Source organism: Gopherus flavomarginatus, chromosome 9, assembly GCF_025201925.1.
Source record: "Gopherus flavomarginatus isolate rGopFla2 chromosome 9, rGopFla2.mat.asm, whole genome shotgun sequence".
In the NCBI taxonomy this organism is placed as follows: Eukaryota; Metazoa; Chordata; order Testudines; family Testudinidae; genus Gopherus; species Gopherus flavomarginatus.
Genome location: NC_066625.1, coordinates 36,841,566 through 36,858,844, shown reverse-complemented (window position 1 = coordinate 36,858,844; position 17,279 = coordinate 36,841,566). Strand labels below are relative to the sequence as shown.

The 17,279-nt window shown below is 49.2% G+C and overlaps 1 protein-coding gene across 3 annotated transcripts; it reads left to right on the top strand.

Moving 5' to 3' along the window:
- Nucleotides 1–106: 106 nt before the first annotated feature.
- Nucleotides 107–16,171, top strand: TEDC2 (tubulin epsilon and delta complex 2). Of its 3 annotated transcripts, XR_007776350.1 has the most exons (11): nt 107–194; nt 2,214–2,312; nt 3,333–3,388; nt 4,200–4,860; nt 5,798–5,851; nt 7,772–7,856; nt 8,254–8,362; nt 8,626–8,727; nt 11,387–11,601; nt 15,039–15,258; nt 15,347–16,171. XR_007776350.1 is itself a non-coding variant. In XM_050968301.1 (10 exons), the coding sequence occupies exons 1-10, from the start codon at nt 169–171 to the stop codon at nt 15,183–15,185; spliced, it is 1,554 nt and encodes a 517-aa protein (XP_050824258.1). In that variant the 5' UTR covers nt 107–168; the 3' UTR covers nt 15,186–15,320. The 3 variants fall into 3 exon arrangements, 2 of the variants coding, with proteins under 2 accessions (XP_050824258.1, XP_050824259.1); XM_050968301.1 differs by lacking the exon at nt 15,347–16,171 and having other exon boundaries at nt 15,039–15,320; XM_050968302.1 differs by lacking the exons at nt 107–194; nt 15,347–16,171 and adding an exon at nt 308–383 and having other exon boundaries at nt 15,039–15,320.
- The last annotated feature ends 1,108 nt before the right edge of the window (nt 16,172–17,279 follow it).

The following is a 17,279-nucleotide window of genomic DNA, read 5'->3' as shown; positions in this document are numbered from 1 at the left end:
GGGACACGGACACTTGCGGCCGGCGGAGGCAGCGCGCAGCTGCGGCCCGACCTGCGCTAGGCGGAGCTAGCCCGGCAGGGCGGAGCTTGCGGCGGCGGCGGCGGCGGCGGCAGTTTGCAGGAAGCAGCGGGGAGCGAAAGGGGGTCCGGCGCCTGCCCCCGCCGCAGCATGGTGCCGGCCGGCCGTGCCCGCAGGTAGGGGCGTGCGCGGCCCTGCACAGGTTGCACCACGCAGCTCCGGGTCTGGGGCTGTGTCTCCTCCCTAGAGCTGTGGGCAGGGCAGGGCAGGGCCGGGCCGGGCCGGGCCTGGCCTCGCCTCGCCTCGGTGTGCAGCGGGCTGGCAGGGTCCTGCGAGACTAGCAGTTGCGGGTCCCCAATGGAGAGGTACCGAGGGGGGCTGGCAGGGTCCTGGGGGCTAGCTAGCTGGGGTCCCCATGGACGGGTATAATGGGGCTGGCAGGGTCCTGGGGGCTTTCTAGCTGGGGTCCCCAAGGGAGCGGTATAATGGGGCTGGCAGGGTCCTGGGGGCTAGCTAGCTAGCTGGGGTCCCCAAGGGAGTGGTATAATGGGGCTGGCGGGGTCCTGGGGGCTAGCTAGCTAGCTGGGGTCCCCAAGGGAGCGGTATAATGGGGCTGGCAGGGTCCTGGGGGCTAGCTAGCTAGCTGGGGTCCCCAAGGGAGCGGTATAATGGGGCTGGCGGGGTCCTGGGGGCTAGCTAGCTAGCTGGGGTCCCCAAGGGAGTGGTATAATGGGGGTGGGCCTGGCAGGCTCCTGCGGGGCTAGGCTGCTGGGGTCCCCAATGGAGTGGTATAATGGGAGTGGGGCTTGCAGGCTCCTGCGGGGCTAGTTGGGGTTCCCAAGGGAAAGTGGGGGATGGGGTGTATTGTGTTCCAGAGCTGGGCTGATGTACATTGAATCGGGATGGAAAGTTCTTGCTGCACCAGGCGAGGGGGAGGCCTTGGGGATCTGTGTACCCAAGCGGGGATGTGGGGGAGAGAAAGAGCCGCCTCTGCTTATAGCTGTATTCTTTCTTCCTTTAATCCCTATGGAAGTCCCTGAGGGGAGATGCAAGCCCCGTATTCCTTCCCCACATTTGAAGGCTTATAGCAAAATCCTTGCTCTCCCCTCCGCCTCCCTCCGTATTGCTGTCCCCAAGTGCTGAAATGCCATGAGCCAGGCCTCAAAATCATGCGACTGGCTTAGAAATACGGAATTTGGGGTTCTTTGCCCTCTGTTACATTTCCAAACTCCTCTCCACACCTCTGAAGATTAGAGACTTTTTACGAAGGAAAGCTGTGATTCTACTGAGAGGCAGTGCAGCTGGAGTGGAGTCCTTTGTACCCAAAGAATTAAGTAATAGTGCATGTTTGTAGATCCTGGTGCCCAGCTGTTCCTCGCTCAGTGGAACTACGTGTAGGGGGTGGAGAAGGGCTTCTTGAAGAAGCCTTAGAGGCAGTGTTCCTAGTAAAAACAACAGGAAGTCTGGTGGCACCTTAAAGACTAACAGATTTATTTGGGCATAAGCTTTCATAGGTAAAACCCACTTTGTTCCTAATGGTTATAGCAGGGTGTTGCAAGCCAGGACTCCTGTGTTTTATTCCTGATCCTTCCAGTGGCCCTGAGAGAGTCATTGATGTACCCAGCGGCAGCTCCAGGCACCAGCGCTCCAAGTGCGTGCCTGGGGCGGCAAGCCACAGGTGGTGCCCTGCCGGTCCCTGCGAGGGCAGCAGTCAGGCAGCCTTCAGCGGCTTGCCTGCGAGAGGTCCCCGGTCCCGCGGGTTCGGCAGCGGGTGTGCTGAAGCCACGGAACCAGCTGACCTCCTGCAGGCAAGCCACCAAATCCACAGGACTGGGGACCTCCCACAGGCGCGCCGCTGAAGGCTGGCTGCCTGCCTGCCGTGCTTGGGGTGGCAAAAAAGCTAGAGCCGCCCCTGGATGTACCAAAGATCACACGGTGCCTGGGAGGTTGAATTCATGTTCATATGGTCCTTGGAGAGGAGCAAAGCCCTGTTGTTATGGTTAAAATGTTTTGTAATTGTTTTCAATCCACTCAGAAGGACTGGCAGTCCATGGTTTCCCCAAGTGCCTAATCTGGGATGGATGCAGATGGGTTAAAATCTAGCCTTTCTGGTAAGGCAGCGTGCAAAGCAGGAGGCAATGGCATTTGTAATGCGATAGGATGAAAGTAAAACCTAACTGTGGTTCCATTTCCAGGCTGGTTTCCATTCTCAGTCAGGCCCTGGAAGACTGTGCTGAGCAAAAGAAGAAGCTAGAGGACAATCTAACCCTGTGTCGGGCCCTTCTTGGAGACTGGTGAGTCGTCAGTGGGTGGCAAAAGATGACTGAAAGCTGCTAAAGATACGTGCATTGCTCGATGTCTTGTAGAGGCAAGGAGGGAGCATAACCTAGTGGCTAAACCTCAAGAGCAGGAGTTGGGAGAGCTGGATTTTATTCCCAGCTCTGCCATTGAGACTCTGCGTGGTAACGAATTGTGTTTCACCGGTATACTGTCTCTGATGTCATAATGCTAATAGCTTTCTGGTTGTCCAGAGAATCTTCTAGAAAAACAAGGCAGACCTTGATGTCTAATGTAAGAATATAAGCTGAAAAAAAATTCTTAGAGAAGGTCATAAAGGGTTGGGGTTGTTTGTCCATCATAAATAAGAAAAAAAAAAAAAAGTGGGCACAAACCTACTTCCTTCTTCCCTTAATGGGTTCCATTTTGGTGCCCTGGGTCATGGAAGTGCATGCAGGACTTGTGCTAAAAAATCCTTTGTTCTTGTGCATATTCTTTCACAAGCTGCTTTAAAAAAAAAATCCTCAGCATTCTAGTACTGATTTCACAGCATTCTGACTTCCTGTGAATGGGGCACAGCCTTGTGCTTGTCATGCAGCCAATAATAAAACTCTTTGAGTTGCTACAGCACCAGGTAATAGTCCCCTGCTCCGGAGCTGTGCTTTTCTGTTTTCATGGATATGCTTTTTGTGCTTGTGAAGAGATTGCGCTGTATTGCTGGCCTGAATGAAGCATTAAGCAAATATCTCCTTCCCTAGTCCTGACCTGCAGCGCCTTCTGCTGTTCGTGTCCTATGTCTTTTCTCACCCCCAGCTCTACCAATGCAATACTGCCCAGTGAACGGTGCCTCCCTGCAGAAGAGATGGGAGGACTGACTAAAGGGTTGTGTGTGCTGTGGGCTGTATAGTGTCCCCTGAAATTCTCCTGCTGGCCAGTCCCTGCTCAAAGGATAGTGGGAACTTACATCATTGTTAACCCTGGCTGTCAGAGTACTATCACATCCTTCATGTGTTCTGTGTTTGTTTCCCCCTCCCCAGGAAAGTGCAAACTCCTGAGAGTCCAAAGCCAGAGAATGGTCCAAAGAGTGACCAAGGTGAGCCTTTTCTTCTTGCCATCTCTGTGTTGTCTGTTCTCGGTCTGGCCAGTGATGATCTAATCTGCTTCTTTGGAATTCCTCTGTTGTTCCCTGCTAACAAGAGGCCTGATTCTCTTCTGTGCCTCTGTTGACTTCCATGGATTTAATCTGGATTCACACCTGGATAACTGAGAGCAGAATCCAGCTACGGGTCTTGACACCACAGCTGCAAGCCTGAAAGGGACGTCTGTGTATGTCACCTGTTTGTGGAAGGGTTGGTCACTGTGGAGAGATGTCAGGTTCTGCACGATTGCCATCCATCCTGACTCTTTCAGGAGTTTGCCAACCCGAGACTGCAGGAGTGTAATGAAAAGTCCCTCTGCTTCCTTGTTATAGACCAGTGGTCCCCAACGCAGTGCCCGCTGGTGACATGGCATCTATATGCACCTGCGTACTGTCCAGTGGACAAGCATCTGCCAAAGTGCTGCTGAGAAGCAGTGTCATCCAGAGGCATTGCCGCCAAAATGCCGCCGAAAATCAGGGGTATTTCGGCAGCGACACCTCTGGATGATGCCGCTTGTCGGCGGCATTTCGGTGGCAACGCCTGTTGACGTTGCCGCTTTTTGGCGGCATTTCGGCAGATGCTCGTCCATCGGCCACGGTCCTCGGTGGCTCATTGTCTGGCACCTGCCAGACGAAAAAGGTTAGGGACCACTTATAGACTATGATCTCCTCTTATAAATCCAGAGGAGTGAGCCAGTGTAGTGAGGAATGGGGAATGAAGGGGCTTGGTCAGTATGGCTTCCTGATATGCCTTCTGCTGTTATAGAAAGTGAGCCTTCACCTAAGGAACTGGAGCAGCTGGAGCTGCTGAACAGAGCCCTGGAGAGAGCATTAAGAGTCCGGAAAAGCACCCTGCGAAATCCTTTGGAGGCCCTAGGAGCTGCAGAAGGAAAGAAGGGAACAGAGAAGAAACCTGCTACCAGTGCTGTTAGAATGCAGCAGGCACCCTTGTCTAAAGAGAGTGTCCCTAAGACAATCAAGGTGACATCTGTGTGCAAAAAGGCTTCCTCTTCCAAAAAGCTCCCAGCCTATATGCTGAAAGCTCCCTACAGGACTGATCCTGTGAAAGCACCAACCAGTCACAGCTCCAGGGCTCCAAAGGTGGCTGGGAAGGGCTCGACTAAAGGGTCTGCCCTCCAACAAGTGAGGAAAACTGTGCCAGCTGCCAGTGTTATTCAGCAAGGGTTCTGTGCTGCTGCAGAACCACCTGGCTCACCCAGCTCTCCCCTGCACCAGCAGCAGAGCTCTTCTTCCTTTGGAGGCTCTGCTAGTGGCGAAAACTCAGCAGCTGTCATCCTACAGGGAGTCGATCCAGAGAATGATTGTCGTGGTTCCTTGGCAGAGTCTCCAGTGACACAGAGACATACAGCAGGAGATATCCCTGTGGGGAGCACCATGGCCCGCACATTCACTCTCCAGGAAAAGGGGTACATTCTCATTAGCAGGCACTAGGAATCTTAGTTTGTTCAGTATTCAAACTCTATTTCTCTTCTCAGCTCGTCCCCACAGGAGCTGATCTTTCCTAGCATTCACTGGGGCCTAGTTCTGTGTCATTGCTGCCCCCAGTGACACAGAACTAGAGGTGGGCAAACTACGGCCCACGGGCAGCATGCGGCCCGCGAGACCCCCCTGCCCGGCCCCTGAACTCCTGGCTTGAGAGGCTCGCCCCTGGCCCCTCCCCTGCTGTTCCCCCTCCCCTGCAGCCTCAGCTCGCCCTGCCACCAGCGCAATGCTCTGGGCGATGGAGCTGTGAGTTCCTGGGGCAGCCATCAGGGGGCGAGAAGTGAGGCGGGGGCAGATAGGGGAAGGGGGCCGGGCCACTCCCCCCAATCGGCCCTCCATACAATTTCGTTAGTGAGAGATTTCACTGTGTCCATCCCTCATTAACATGCAATGGCAGCTCCCTTTAGCTTGGACAGCCTTCACCCTGCAGCTGCTGGTAGATCCTGCTTCCAAGTCTGTGTTCCAGCTTATGGGATGGGATCACCATGCGGTTTGGACACATGCACAGAGCCTCTCAGCTCCAAGTGGCCTGCCTCCCTGTTTCTCAGAGTGATGGTGATGGATAGTCTTCTCAAGCTGCTCAGTGGTCACTGAGCCAAGCAGATCCTATTCCTTCAGGGCTCGCTGGAGATGGTTGATTGGGCAGCTTGGGGGATGCTTCGGCTGGCTGGTGCTGTAGTTGTTCAATGCATGGGGGATTCAGTCTCCAGCGTGGTCAGGCTGGCGCTTTTCACCAGCACTAAATTTGTTGCAAATGTAGACTTCGCTATCCTCATGTAAAAGATTAGGAACAGGGTCCAGTGTCCTGATCCTGCTCCGCTGCTCTTTGGCAGTCGTTACTGTAGACTCTCTTCTTTGCAGGTCTTTGTTGAAGCTACCGCTTCCCTATAGGAAAGCCTATTCCAGGAACTCCAGGTAAAGCTATGACCACCAGTCCTACTTGGGATTCTTTTCTGGTGGCGAGGGAGGTGTAAAGGGAGGGGCCTGGGCTTTGCCGCCTGTTGGAGAGGAAGCCTAAAAAATGCTGCAGCATTTGAGGGGCATTGGCAGAGCTGTGTGGAAAGCCTGAGATTGGAATACCAGGGATTGCTGCAGATCATCTTGAGGGACCTTGGCAGAGCTGTGCATAGGAGCTTGCATGGAGCCTGCCAGTGGGGGTACACTGTCACTTCCAAGGGCACGAAAGCTTACGAAATTCACCCCAACATTTTAAAAATATGAAGAATTCCAAGGAAAGTCATGGCCTTTAGCCTGTATATAACTTTGCAGTGGGGCAAACGTATTTGCAAATACTCTGGCATAGAAGTTAGAGACCATCCCTTGGTCTGACCAACTACCCAAACAATGGGGCTCTGACCCATTTCCTTTGGGAGATCATTCCACAGTTTAGTAGAACCCACTGGGGTGATGTCTGTCTTGATGCTCAGCATAAGTAGGACTGGAAGAGTCACCGAGTCCAGTCCCCTGCTATTGCAGGCCACTTGTCATGTGAATCTGTGAATTTATCAAGCTCCATCTTAAAACTAGTTAGGTTTTTCCAGAACCTCCCTCTTCTGAGGGCTAGAAACCTGTAATTTCCAGTCTGAATTCAGGGTCAGATACACACGTTTGTTCCTAACATTGCACCTAGTGAGTGTGTAGTGTCCCAAACAATTTCTCCCCTTCTTGGGAATTGGCACCTTCCAAATGCTTGCAGATTATCAATAAGTCACCTGCTAGTCATCTCTTAGCCAAGTATATAGATTTCCCTGATTTTTTCTATGCAATTTTAGTCTCTTTACTGCTTCTTTGAACTTACATGGCAAAGTGAAAATAACCTACCACGTTAGCTCTACATTCCCGAAGTTCCCTTACAGGGAAAATGCATCTAACAGGGTAATATCTATTTTTTCCTATTCCATTAACCTTGCCGTTTCTCATTACAACTTTCCTCTGAAAGTGCAGCTTTAAAATGATCCGTCTTGACAGAGCTAAAACTTAATCTAGGAATGGGACACACTAGCCCAGGGGTAGGCAACCTATGGCATGCGTACCAAAGGCAGCACACGAGCTGATTTTCAGTGGCACTCACACTGCCCGGGTCCTGGCCACCGGTCCGGGGGGTTCTGCATTTTTATTTAATTTTAAATGAAGTTTCTTAAACATTTTTAAAACCTTTTTTATTTTACATACAACAATAGTTTAGTTCTGTATTATAAACTTATAGAAAAAGATCTTCTAAAAACGTTAAAATGTATTACTGGCATGCAAAACCTTAAATTAGATTGAATAAATGAAGACTTGGCACACCACTTCTGAAAGATTGCCGACCCCTGCACTAGCCCATGGTTCAGCCAGCCACATACTAGATAGTTATTTTAAATGTACTGCTGCTATCCCTCATTTTCTGCGGTAGGTTTCTGGAGCGTAGCTGAAATACTTAGTGTCATGTGGCCATATTCTTGTAGGTGGTTGGGTCAGTGCAGAATTATGGAGACCTTGTGTAGGCGGAATATATCCCACTGTCAGCTCTCCTCCTCCGTTCTTTATACAAGGCACTGTGTTCCCAGGAGATCCCTCGAACACAAGATTCCTGGGATCTGTCTGCCCACCTTGCTGATGTCCATTATAATGTGCCTGGAGCACCCTAGTGGAGAGGCGGCACCATCACACCTCTTCCCATACATGCTGTCCTGCCATAACAAGCTGAATTAGAGAAACCTTGGAAATCTTTCATCTAAGGAGAAGCTGGTAGAAATCATACAGGTTCTCTGGGGAATGTTATGCCGGGTGCAGGAAGATGTTGCCTCTGTGTGTATAATCCTCCCCCTCCCCCTGCTTGTCTTGAATTTTCAGACTGTGGGAGAAGTGTCATCTGTGCCAAAGCAGCTCAGCCACAGCTGCTGCAAGGAGTTGCTTTCTAGAGAGAATGCAGGCGACCGTATCCTTTTTTACCTCTCCTGCCCCTTTAGATGATGGCAGCAGCCACATGGTGCAGCTTGATGGCATCCTCTTCAAACCATCAGAGAGGTACCCTATCTCCCAGGAGCTGTGCCTGTAACAGAAAGAGTTCCATTCCCACTGCAGATCTTCACTGTTTGCAGAAACTTGAGTATTTTAATGCAGACGAACTGAGCCATCAGTAAACACATTTAGACATCCTTTCTCTCCCCCACCATCTCCATTCTCTGCAGTATTGTCATGTGTGCTGCTTGTCCTTTACATCTGTCCTGGAATCCCAAAGAACTCCGCTCTGGGCGTGAGGGTGGTGACTGAAGGAAGGGGTTTGCCATGCTCACACCTGGTTCTAAAGGAAACACTCCTTAAGCTGCTATAAGTTTTGTTCCTCTGCACCAGCTTTTAGTCCTGCAGAGATAGAAGAGGAGGTGATGGTCCTACGTGATGCACATTCTCTCCTGAGCCAGTACATGGAAGCTGAGACCACAGGTAAGAAATGCACTAATGGCAGCTGAAATTATTTCCCCACCTGCCTGTGTCTTGCCAGGTGTACTCAGCTGTTTGTGGCTTAAGGAGACCAGAGCAATGGAGGGGGCAGGTGATAGTCCCCTTCCCTGCTTTGGAGTAGTCAGATATGGTACCTTTCACTTGCTGGTGTGGGGTTGGGATGTAACTGAATTACTGAATAGCGATGGTTCTGTGTAACTTCATACCTCCGGGCCTGCTAGTTTTCCCCTCCGCTTCTCCTCCAGGCCACCCAACGTGGGAGAGAGAGTATGAATGTCTCCTGACCCTGGAAGGCCTGCAAGACACAGCATCCCAGTGTCTGCACAAGCTACAGCTGCTGCAAGCAGGTGAGGCCAATATCTGCTGTAATGGTCAAGAGTCTAAGCAGCTTGCCCTGTTTGAACAATAGTTTGATGCTTGTGATTAGCTTGAGACCCAAGTTGTTAGATAAAATGTCAAAGATGCAGCTGAGAGAGGAGGAACTCATGGACAGGGTGTGTTAATATTACTGGTGGGTTAAAGAGACTAGTCTAGTATTATGGATATGATTTTGTCACAGTAAAATTATGCATAATTTACAGCACAGTCACAGCAAAAAAAAATTTTCACGCTATGGTCACAGCAACAAAATAATTGTGTAATAAGGGAGTATGAACATAAATATGCATTTATGAATTCAAACAGTGCAATGTTTCTGCTAAACAGTTTAATGCAATATAGTTTTATTTTCTTTGCAGAAGTAAACTATTTTAGAATTTTTAATTTTTGTACAATACTTTTTTCAAACAACCATAACAGGAAAGTGTTTGATTTTATAACAAAATAACTTTGTGATCCTTTTTGGTTAATTTCCATTTACACACGGCTGTGATTTTCGTCCAAGTTATATATTGAGCGTGTCACTTTTGATGCGACATTTCTCATCCCTGAGCACATTATTAAAGATGAGAATGGTCTTTCTGTGTCCACACTGTTGATTGGTGCTGTTAAGCATCACAGGGTAACCACTGCAAGAACTGGAAATCAGGGTTTCATGCTTTTCCAGACCTGTAAAATGTCATCACTGCTCAGTTCTTGAAATGCTTCCCAGTAAGTCCAATATACTCTCTGAGCTGAAATATTGTCTTCATACGGTAAGATATTTTCAAATGTTGTGGCCTCAAAAATGTTTAGGTGTTTTGCTTGATGTGGCTGAAATGCATGGCATGCCCTGAAAGAAGTGTCAGTAGGTTGGCAAAAGTGGGAGATTGAGACAGTTTCCATGTACAACTTAATTTTTTTGACTTTTCTAAAAGTGCAGGTTTTGTTGCTGGATGTTGGCACGTTTCAGTGCAGCTCTTGGCCTCCAGCGCAAGGTCGCACGTGCCATTTTTCACTTGATGAGCACGAACTGTGGGCCCTTCATAAACCATGAGAGTATTCATGATTTCGGATGCAGACTTCTTAAGAGCCTCTAATTCTTCAATAACTGCTGCAGATTGGCAGAGATCAACAATCTCTTCCACCTGAACTTCTCTGACCAGTCTCCTTTGTGTAAGAAACAAAACAAAAACCGCAGCCCACGAAACGTAATCCTCAGCATGTGCAAGGTTATAAAGACCTGCTTTTAACCAGCTGTTCCATCTGGTTATGATTGGGGCTGGTGAGATGTGAAGACTTTTCCCTTATTCCATTAAAAACATGTGAAAGCAAGCTTTCCATGCAGGGCAAGCAGGTTTATTTCATTTACTTTTAAAAATATTTTCCTTCACAGTTTGCCAAAAGGTTAAGCAAATGTTTCCATGCATGTCAGGTGTACAGCATTTAAAAACAAAGGTTTCAAGCCTTGACCTCAAGCTTTCCCCATGTTTTTGGCATTATCTGTCACAACTGCAGTGCTGCGATCAAACGGTATTGGGAATTTCTCAACAGTTTCCCTTATTGCCTAGCTTGCTATTTTAAAATTAACTGCTTCCAAAACCTCACAATTCAGCAAAGAACCTTCTAGCTTGTTGTGTTCACCTTCAGCTGAAGTATCCACATTGCCACTGCTGGTTGGGAAGAGGAGAGCAAGAATAATAAGCCCATATCTGTCTTCAGCATCAGTAGTTTCATCTGCTACAATGCTGATCCCTTCAAAGGCTTGCAACGTTTCTTTTAATTCTTGAATGTGATAGTCAAAAACCTTGAGTAAGTAAAACTTTTAAAAACCGGTCTGCACTAGAGCAGGTTGAATACTAAAAGCCTTCCAAGTGTTGGATTGTCAAGGGTAAGGAAAAGGCTTCTGTTAATTTTAACAGCTCTGTAACTGTTTTCTTAAGTTTTGTTTTCTGTTTTCCTCCACTTCTAAGGCCTCTCATTTGTGCTTATGTGTTGCACTTTCTAGATGCTTGTCACAACTAGTCTTTCTGGTAAAATCAAGATGATGTGTAAAATATTTTTTCTCCGCTTACCCCAAAACATTTCATGAATTTCATTGCTCATTGCTTAGTTTTCCCATTTTACTCTTATTTTGTTGCTGTTGTCCTGTTTACTCTTCAAGGGTTCATCTGCTCCAACCACTTTGACTCCTTCACTGCTGCTGACACTGCCAATAATTTTTAAGCCATGATCGTTTTCTGTTTATGCAAAACGTGTTCGCTGTCTTCATGGTCAAATAGAAATACATTGCAAAATTCACGGGTTCCATGACAGTGGTGACCACCTGTGACATCATTGTATCCTTATCTATCATTAGTGGAGACGAGGATTTAAATCTCTGGTTGCAATTGAAGCCATTGCAGCAATTTGTCACAATCATCATCAGTCTCTGTTTAGAAAGGACCTGGGACTGGACTAGTAAGGGAGGTTGCAAGTCAGGAGGGAGGTGCACTGGCCACCCTGTGTAGTGGAAGCTTGGCCTGTGCCTGGTTCTATATATGACTACGAGTCCATCATTTTTTATTTTTATAAACACTAAATTCATCCAAAATTCTGGAAAAGCAAATGCCACTTGCTGATTTTATTTGTACCCTCCCACCCCAATAGCTGCGGAGTCCCAGGTCGTGGTACACCCGACAGACTGTACTCACTGTGTGGGGACCTCCCCTGCAGATTGTGCTCCACTCAGAGGACGAAGATGTGGAGACCCGGGTGTCCTGGCAACACCTCTCCTTTTTTACTCCAGCTTCCAGGAGCTGAGGGACATGGCTGCCTTGAAACTGCAGGTGCTGATGCTGCGCCAGCAAATTGACATACAGAAGGTAACTCAACAGCAGAAATACATGGTGAGATATACCTATTTCATAGAACTGAAAGGGACCTTGAAAGGTCATTGAGTCCAGTCCCCCGCCTTCACTAGTAGGACCAGTGTTTGCCCCAGATCCCTAAATGGCCTCCTCAAGGATTGAGCTCACAACCCTGGGTTTAGCAGGCCAGTGCTCAAACCACTGAGCTATCCCTCCCAGGGAGAAGGATAGCTCAGTGGTTTGAGCATTGGCCTGCTGAACCCAGGGTTGTGAGTTCAATCCTTGAGGGGGCAACTTAGGGATCTGGGGCAAAAATCAGTACTTGGTTCTGCTAGCGAAGGTGAGGGGCTGGACTCAATGACTTTTTGAGGTCCGTTTCAGTTCTAGGAGATAGGTATATCTCTAATTTCTTTTTATTTTTTTATTTTATTGGGGAGGAGGGAACAGCAGCAGCACAGTTAGTTCTCGCAGCAGCTAGTTCCCAAGCCATGGGGTTTGCTCAGCATGTCCATGTCCTGTCCTTTCATGCTCTGATTCATTTCAAAGATGCATTCGTTGTTAAGACCAAAAGGGACCCTTGTGATCATCCAGTTAGCTCCTGCATAACCCAGGCCATAACTTCTGATTGAACTAGAGCATTAGAGAGCGGAGGTGGATGAAGCAATTATTGGACCAACTTCTGTTGGTGAGAGAGACACGCTTTCGGGTTTGTACAGAGCTCTTAGTCATGGCTGGGAAATGTGGTCAGACAGTCACAGCCAAGTTACAAGGTGGAACGGATGGTTAGCATGAGTAGTTAACATGCATTTAAAGGTACCATTCAAGGCAATGTCCTGTTAACACCTCTCCAGTTATTAACTACTTGTGCTAAACAATCTGTTCCACCTCGTGTTACTGTACCTGCTGCTGTACCTTTCCCAGGCCTGAAGAAGAGCTCAGTGTAAACTCAAAACCTTCTCTCTCTCACCAGCAGAAGCTGGTCCAATAAAAGATGTTACCTCTCCCACTTGTCTCACTAATATCCTGGGACCAACATGGCTGGACCAACATTGCAGGAATTAGACCATGTTTATTAGACTTTGTTCTTTTTTTAGTTTGTTGCGGGGGGAGGGGTGTTGGCTTCCCCCCCCTTAATACTGCTATTGTAGGGAGAACATCATCCTCGTCTATTCTTTATGTCACATTAATAGCTAGAGACCCCATTGGGGGCCATTGCCTGAGTTGTGCACCTGCATTGTGATCTTCCCCATCAGCAGTCTAGCCCCTCCTCTGGGGCCAGAGGGGAGCACTATATTCACGTTCCTTCAGTCTCAGGCTGCCCTGTTATTGACCTTGACCTTGCTGGTCCACCAATAAGAATGAGAAGAGAGATCAATGTCCACACCAGCTCAGAGCTGGGTGCCTTCGGCACAAAGGATTGCCCATTGCGCTGAATTATTTGCAGTGGTTTAGCCATACAGACTCCATTCCCCAGGACTGAACTCTCACTTAGAACCTCCAGAATGAGCTAAGAGCCCTCCAGCCAGAGGTGAAGTGTGAGGGTTTAGCCATTAAGGCATCCCCTGTGCCATCCTACTGCTGCACTTTGACATGCCAGTCACCTGAGCTGAGTGAGGGACATGTTGGAAAAGAAACGGTAGCAGAGCAGAAAACCTTCATGAGCAAAGGGAGAGTTAGGCTATGTCTACACTTGCAGAGTTTTTGTGCTGTCAGTTTCAACAGTCAGGGGCAGCTCTAGGTATTTTGCCGCCCCAAGCACGGCAGACAGGCTGCCTTCGGCAGCTTGCCTGCAGGAGGTCCCCGGTCCCGCGGATTCGGCGGCTTGCCTGCAGGAGGTCCCCGGTCCCGCGGATTCGGCGGCACGCCTGGAGGAAGTTCTCCAAAGCCGTGGGACCAGCAGACCCTCTGCAGGCTTGCCGCCAACGGCAACCTGCCTGCCGCCCTCGTGGCGACCAGCAGAGCGCCCCCCGTGGCTTGCCGTCCCAGGCACGCACTTGGCATGCTCGTGCCTGGAGCCGCCCCTGTCAACAATGATAGTGAATCGGTGGAAGAAGAGCTCTGGTTTGTGTACTCACTTCCACAGGCTGCGGAGAGTGTTTACATTTGCAGCACTTCCATCACAGATGAGAGCAGCACAGTGAGGGTAGCTATCCCACCGTGCAGCTCTCTCCCAAACACTGATCAGCTTCTGTAGCTCAGCATTGCTCCAAGCAGGAGATCGTTTGCTCCGTGGAGCAGGCATTGTCACCTGGCCAGATAATAAGTGGGCACTTGCCAAGAAAACAGGAAGGGGAGTTTGAGTTCCCTGGGCTTTACGTGGGGAGGGCTGGATGTCTGTTTACCTGGCAGCAAAGCGACTGGCCAGCGTGGTCACCTAGGCACTGTGGGATTCCTGCAGAGGCTGAAAGCTCTATAAACAGGAATAAGGTGTCTTCACTGGCACATCATCGCAAAAGCATCACCGGTAAGAACTGTTCGCCTCTCATGGAGGTGGTTTTCTTTTTGTAGCGAAACTTCTGAGTTTCACCGCAAAAAGTCACGGGCAAGTGTAGACGGGTGAATGCAGCTGTTGTTTTAGCACTCCCTCACATACTTTAGACCTGCTATTTGCATAGCTTTGTACATGGGTGGATTTCAAAGCTCTTTCCAAAGGCTCAGACATTCTCACTGTAATGAATGGAGGCTGAGACACAGAGGGTAAGTGTGTCTTGTGTAGAGTCAGACAACTCTGGAGCTAGAATCCAGGAGGGGGCCATTGTGTGGGAGTGGCATAGAACCATAGATATCAAGGTTGGAAGGGACCTTAGGAGGTCATCTAGTTCAACTCCCTGCTCAAAGCCGGACCAATCCCCAGACAGATTTTTACCCCAGTTCCCTAAATGGCCCCCTCAAGGATTGAACTCACAACCCTGGGTTTAGCAGGCCAGTGCTCAAACCACTGAGCAGTCTCTCCCCCTGTATAGCCATGTGTGGTGAAGGATAAGTAGTAGTATTTGTACCATGCTGCCCTACAAGATGTGTTAGACATAGGGCAACTGTGGGTTACTCTGTGGTGCATCCCCAATGAGCACAGAATAGACACTTTGATAGTTAAAGCTGAAGAAAGAAATCCATCCTTCAGCAATTTGGATATTGTAAAAGCAGCAAAGAATCCTGTGGCACCTTATAGACTAACAGACATTTTGGAGCATGAGCTTTCGTGGGTGAATACCCACTTCGTCAGATGCTTTCACCCACGAAAGCTCATGCTCCAAAATGTCTGTTAGTCTATAAGGTGCCACAGGATTCTTTGCTGCTTTTACAGATCCAGACTAACATGGCTACCCCTCTGAATATGGATATTATTACTCATAATGCCCTGACTAGCTTTTACTGCTTCGTACAACCACTTGGAGGCCCTAGAAATGTGCTCTGCCTTTCAACCTGCTGCTGTGGTGTCTGCTTCCACCCAGGTCTTGATAGCTGAGCTTCTCCCCATTCTGGAATCCAGGCTCCCTCATGATGATTCTCCATCTCATCTGTACCGCTCAGTTTACACCCAACTCTGTGAAGGAGGCGAGCGGTTCCCTGTGCTGATGAATGATGAGCTGCCAGACTGACCCTGAATCCAGCCTGCTGTCCTGCCGGCCGTCACCACGCCCAGAGAGAGAGCCAAGAAATAAACTTTTCCTAGTAATTGTTTTCCCTCTGCCCACTTGTCAAACAAAATAATTAAATTTCATGCTGGTTTCTAACTCCATTTCTCTTTTAAATCTTCCAGTCATCATCTCTACCTGATAGCTGAGGGGTTCTGAAGACAAGGGCTTTGAAGTACCACTACCCTGGGGCTTACCATCCAACAGGTTACATGAATAGTGCAGTCCTTTACCTGGATCACCTCCAACTGTGATCCTGTCTGATCCACCAAGCTAAGAAGGGCTGAGCCACATGGGTGCTTAGATGGGAGATGTCCATGGAAAACCCAGGTGCTGCAGGAAGTAGTGCTGCTGGAATGGATTGCTAGGTGGTGCTCTTCCCTCTCAGTACTGAACCAGTACTGTGTGATGCTGGAGGAGCTGTCTTTCAGAGACCAACCTAGTGTCTGGTCTAGTCCTATGGCACTTGTCATAAGAGTAGTAGTTTTGACCCTGGTGTCCTGGCCAAATTCCAACATGGGTAATTACATTCTACCTCCCTAGCTTCCCCTTGTATTTTGAATCATATGATATTCTTTCCTTCCTGTCTCTAAACTGAGTGGTGCTGCTGTGCACTGATTAACAGTAACACTCTAGCAAAGGGTGACATGTCTCTGGTTGTAAGCGCTTTGTGATCTAATTGGATGAAAGGAGCTGCTGTGGACATTGTAGCACTATCTTCGCTTCTTAGATGTCACCAGCTCTTGTTAGTTTAGGGCACATCATAACAGAACATAATCTGTTTGCTGTAGGGTGTTTTCAGTCCCAAGAGAATGACTGACAGCAGTGTCTTCTCCAACATTAAGAAACTTTGGGCAAAATGTGTATGTTGAATCCGCCCTTCCTAAGGCCTTTTTACCCATTGCTGCTGTAGTCAAAATTCACTAAAAATCAGAATTTTGTGTGTTATATTTGAGTCTTTGGGAATAGTATTTTATCTCCTGTGGGTTCTGAGCTCCTGGACCAGCTTTGGAGTTAGTGAGAGGAACATCAGCCAGGAACTGCACTGCCAGTGGTTGTGATCAGTGTTCCCTATAATTTTTTACATCCATGTGCTGAATGAATTTTGTTACGTGCACCAATATGGAGGTGATGTGTGACACATCATCTTCATAGTGATGCACATAACAATATTCATGTGGTGGGTTTGGAGTGTGGAAGGGGACTCAGGGCTGGGGCAGAGGGTTGGGGGAGTGTGAGGGCTCTGGACTGGGGATGAGGGGTTTGGGATGTACGAGGGGACTCAGGGCTGGAGAAGAGGGGGGGCAGGGCTCTTGGGTGGGGCTGGGAATGAAGGGTTTGGGGTGCAGGAGGGGGCTCAGGCTTGCAGAGGGTTGGGTGCAGGGGTGAGGGCTCAGGGCTAGGGGTTTGGGGTGTGGACTCGGGGGTGTGGCCAGGGATGAGGGGTTTGGGGTGTGGGCCACCCCAGGGCTGCGGGAGGGAGAGAGAACTCCCCTCAGCCCTCTCGCTGCAGGAGCTCAGGGCAGAGGGAGAGACGTGCCTCTCCCTGCCTGCGGCAGCTCCAGCAGGCCTGGGCCAGGCCAAGAGAGGGGCTCCTCTCCCCCTGCTGTGGCAAGTCCGGGCGGGGCAGGTCCGTGCTGGGGGGAGAGGCATCTCTCCCCACCGCAGCCCTGAGTCCTTGCACATGGCTTAATGGGCAGCTGTGTGGCCACACAACTTAGAGGAAACCTAGGTTGTGATAGCGGGAATTTCTGCTTGTGAGTCTCAAAGCATTTTACATAAATGGTCTCTTTCAGTCCCCATCTTCCCTTGCTCAGTCCCCACCGCCCTTCTTACAGAAACCATTCCCCACCCCATTAGTTTATCCTTCCGTGACTATGGTTGCTGGAGGGGCCACTGAGATTGCTCAATCAGGGCAAACTGCAGAGAATAGGGAAGACAATCCCCCAAACTGGTAGTTTATTCTTATAATTAGATTCACCACACCAGTAACCAAACGGCTTTTGTAATACTTTACTGGTTACCAAGAAGCTGAAATACAGTTCACTTTAAGCAATC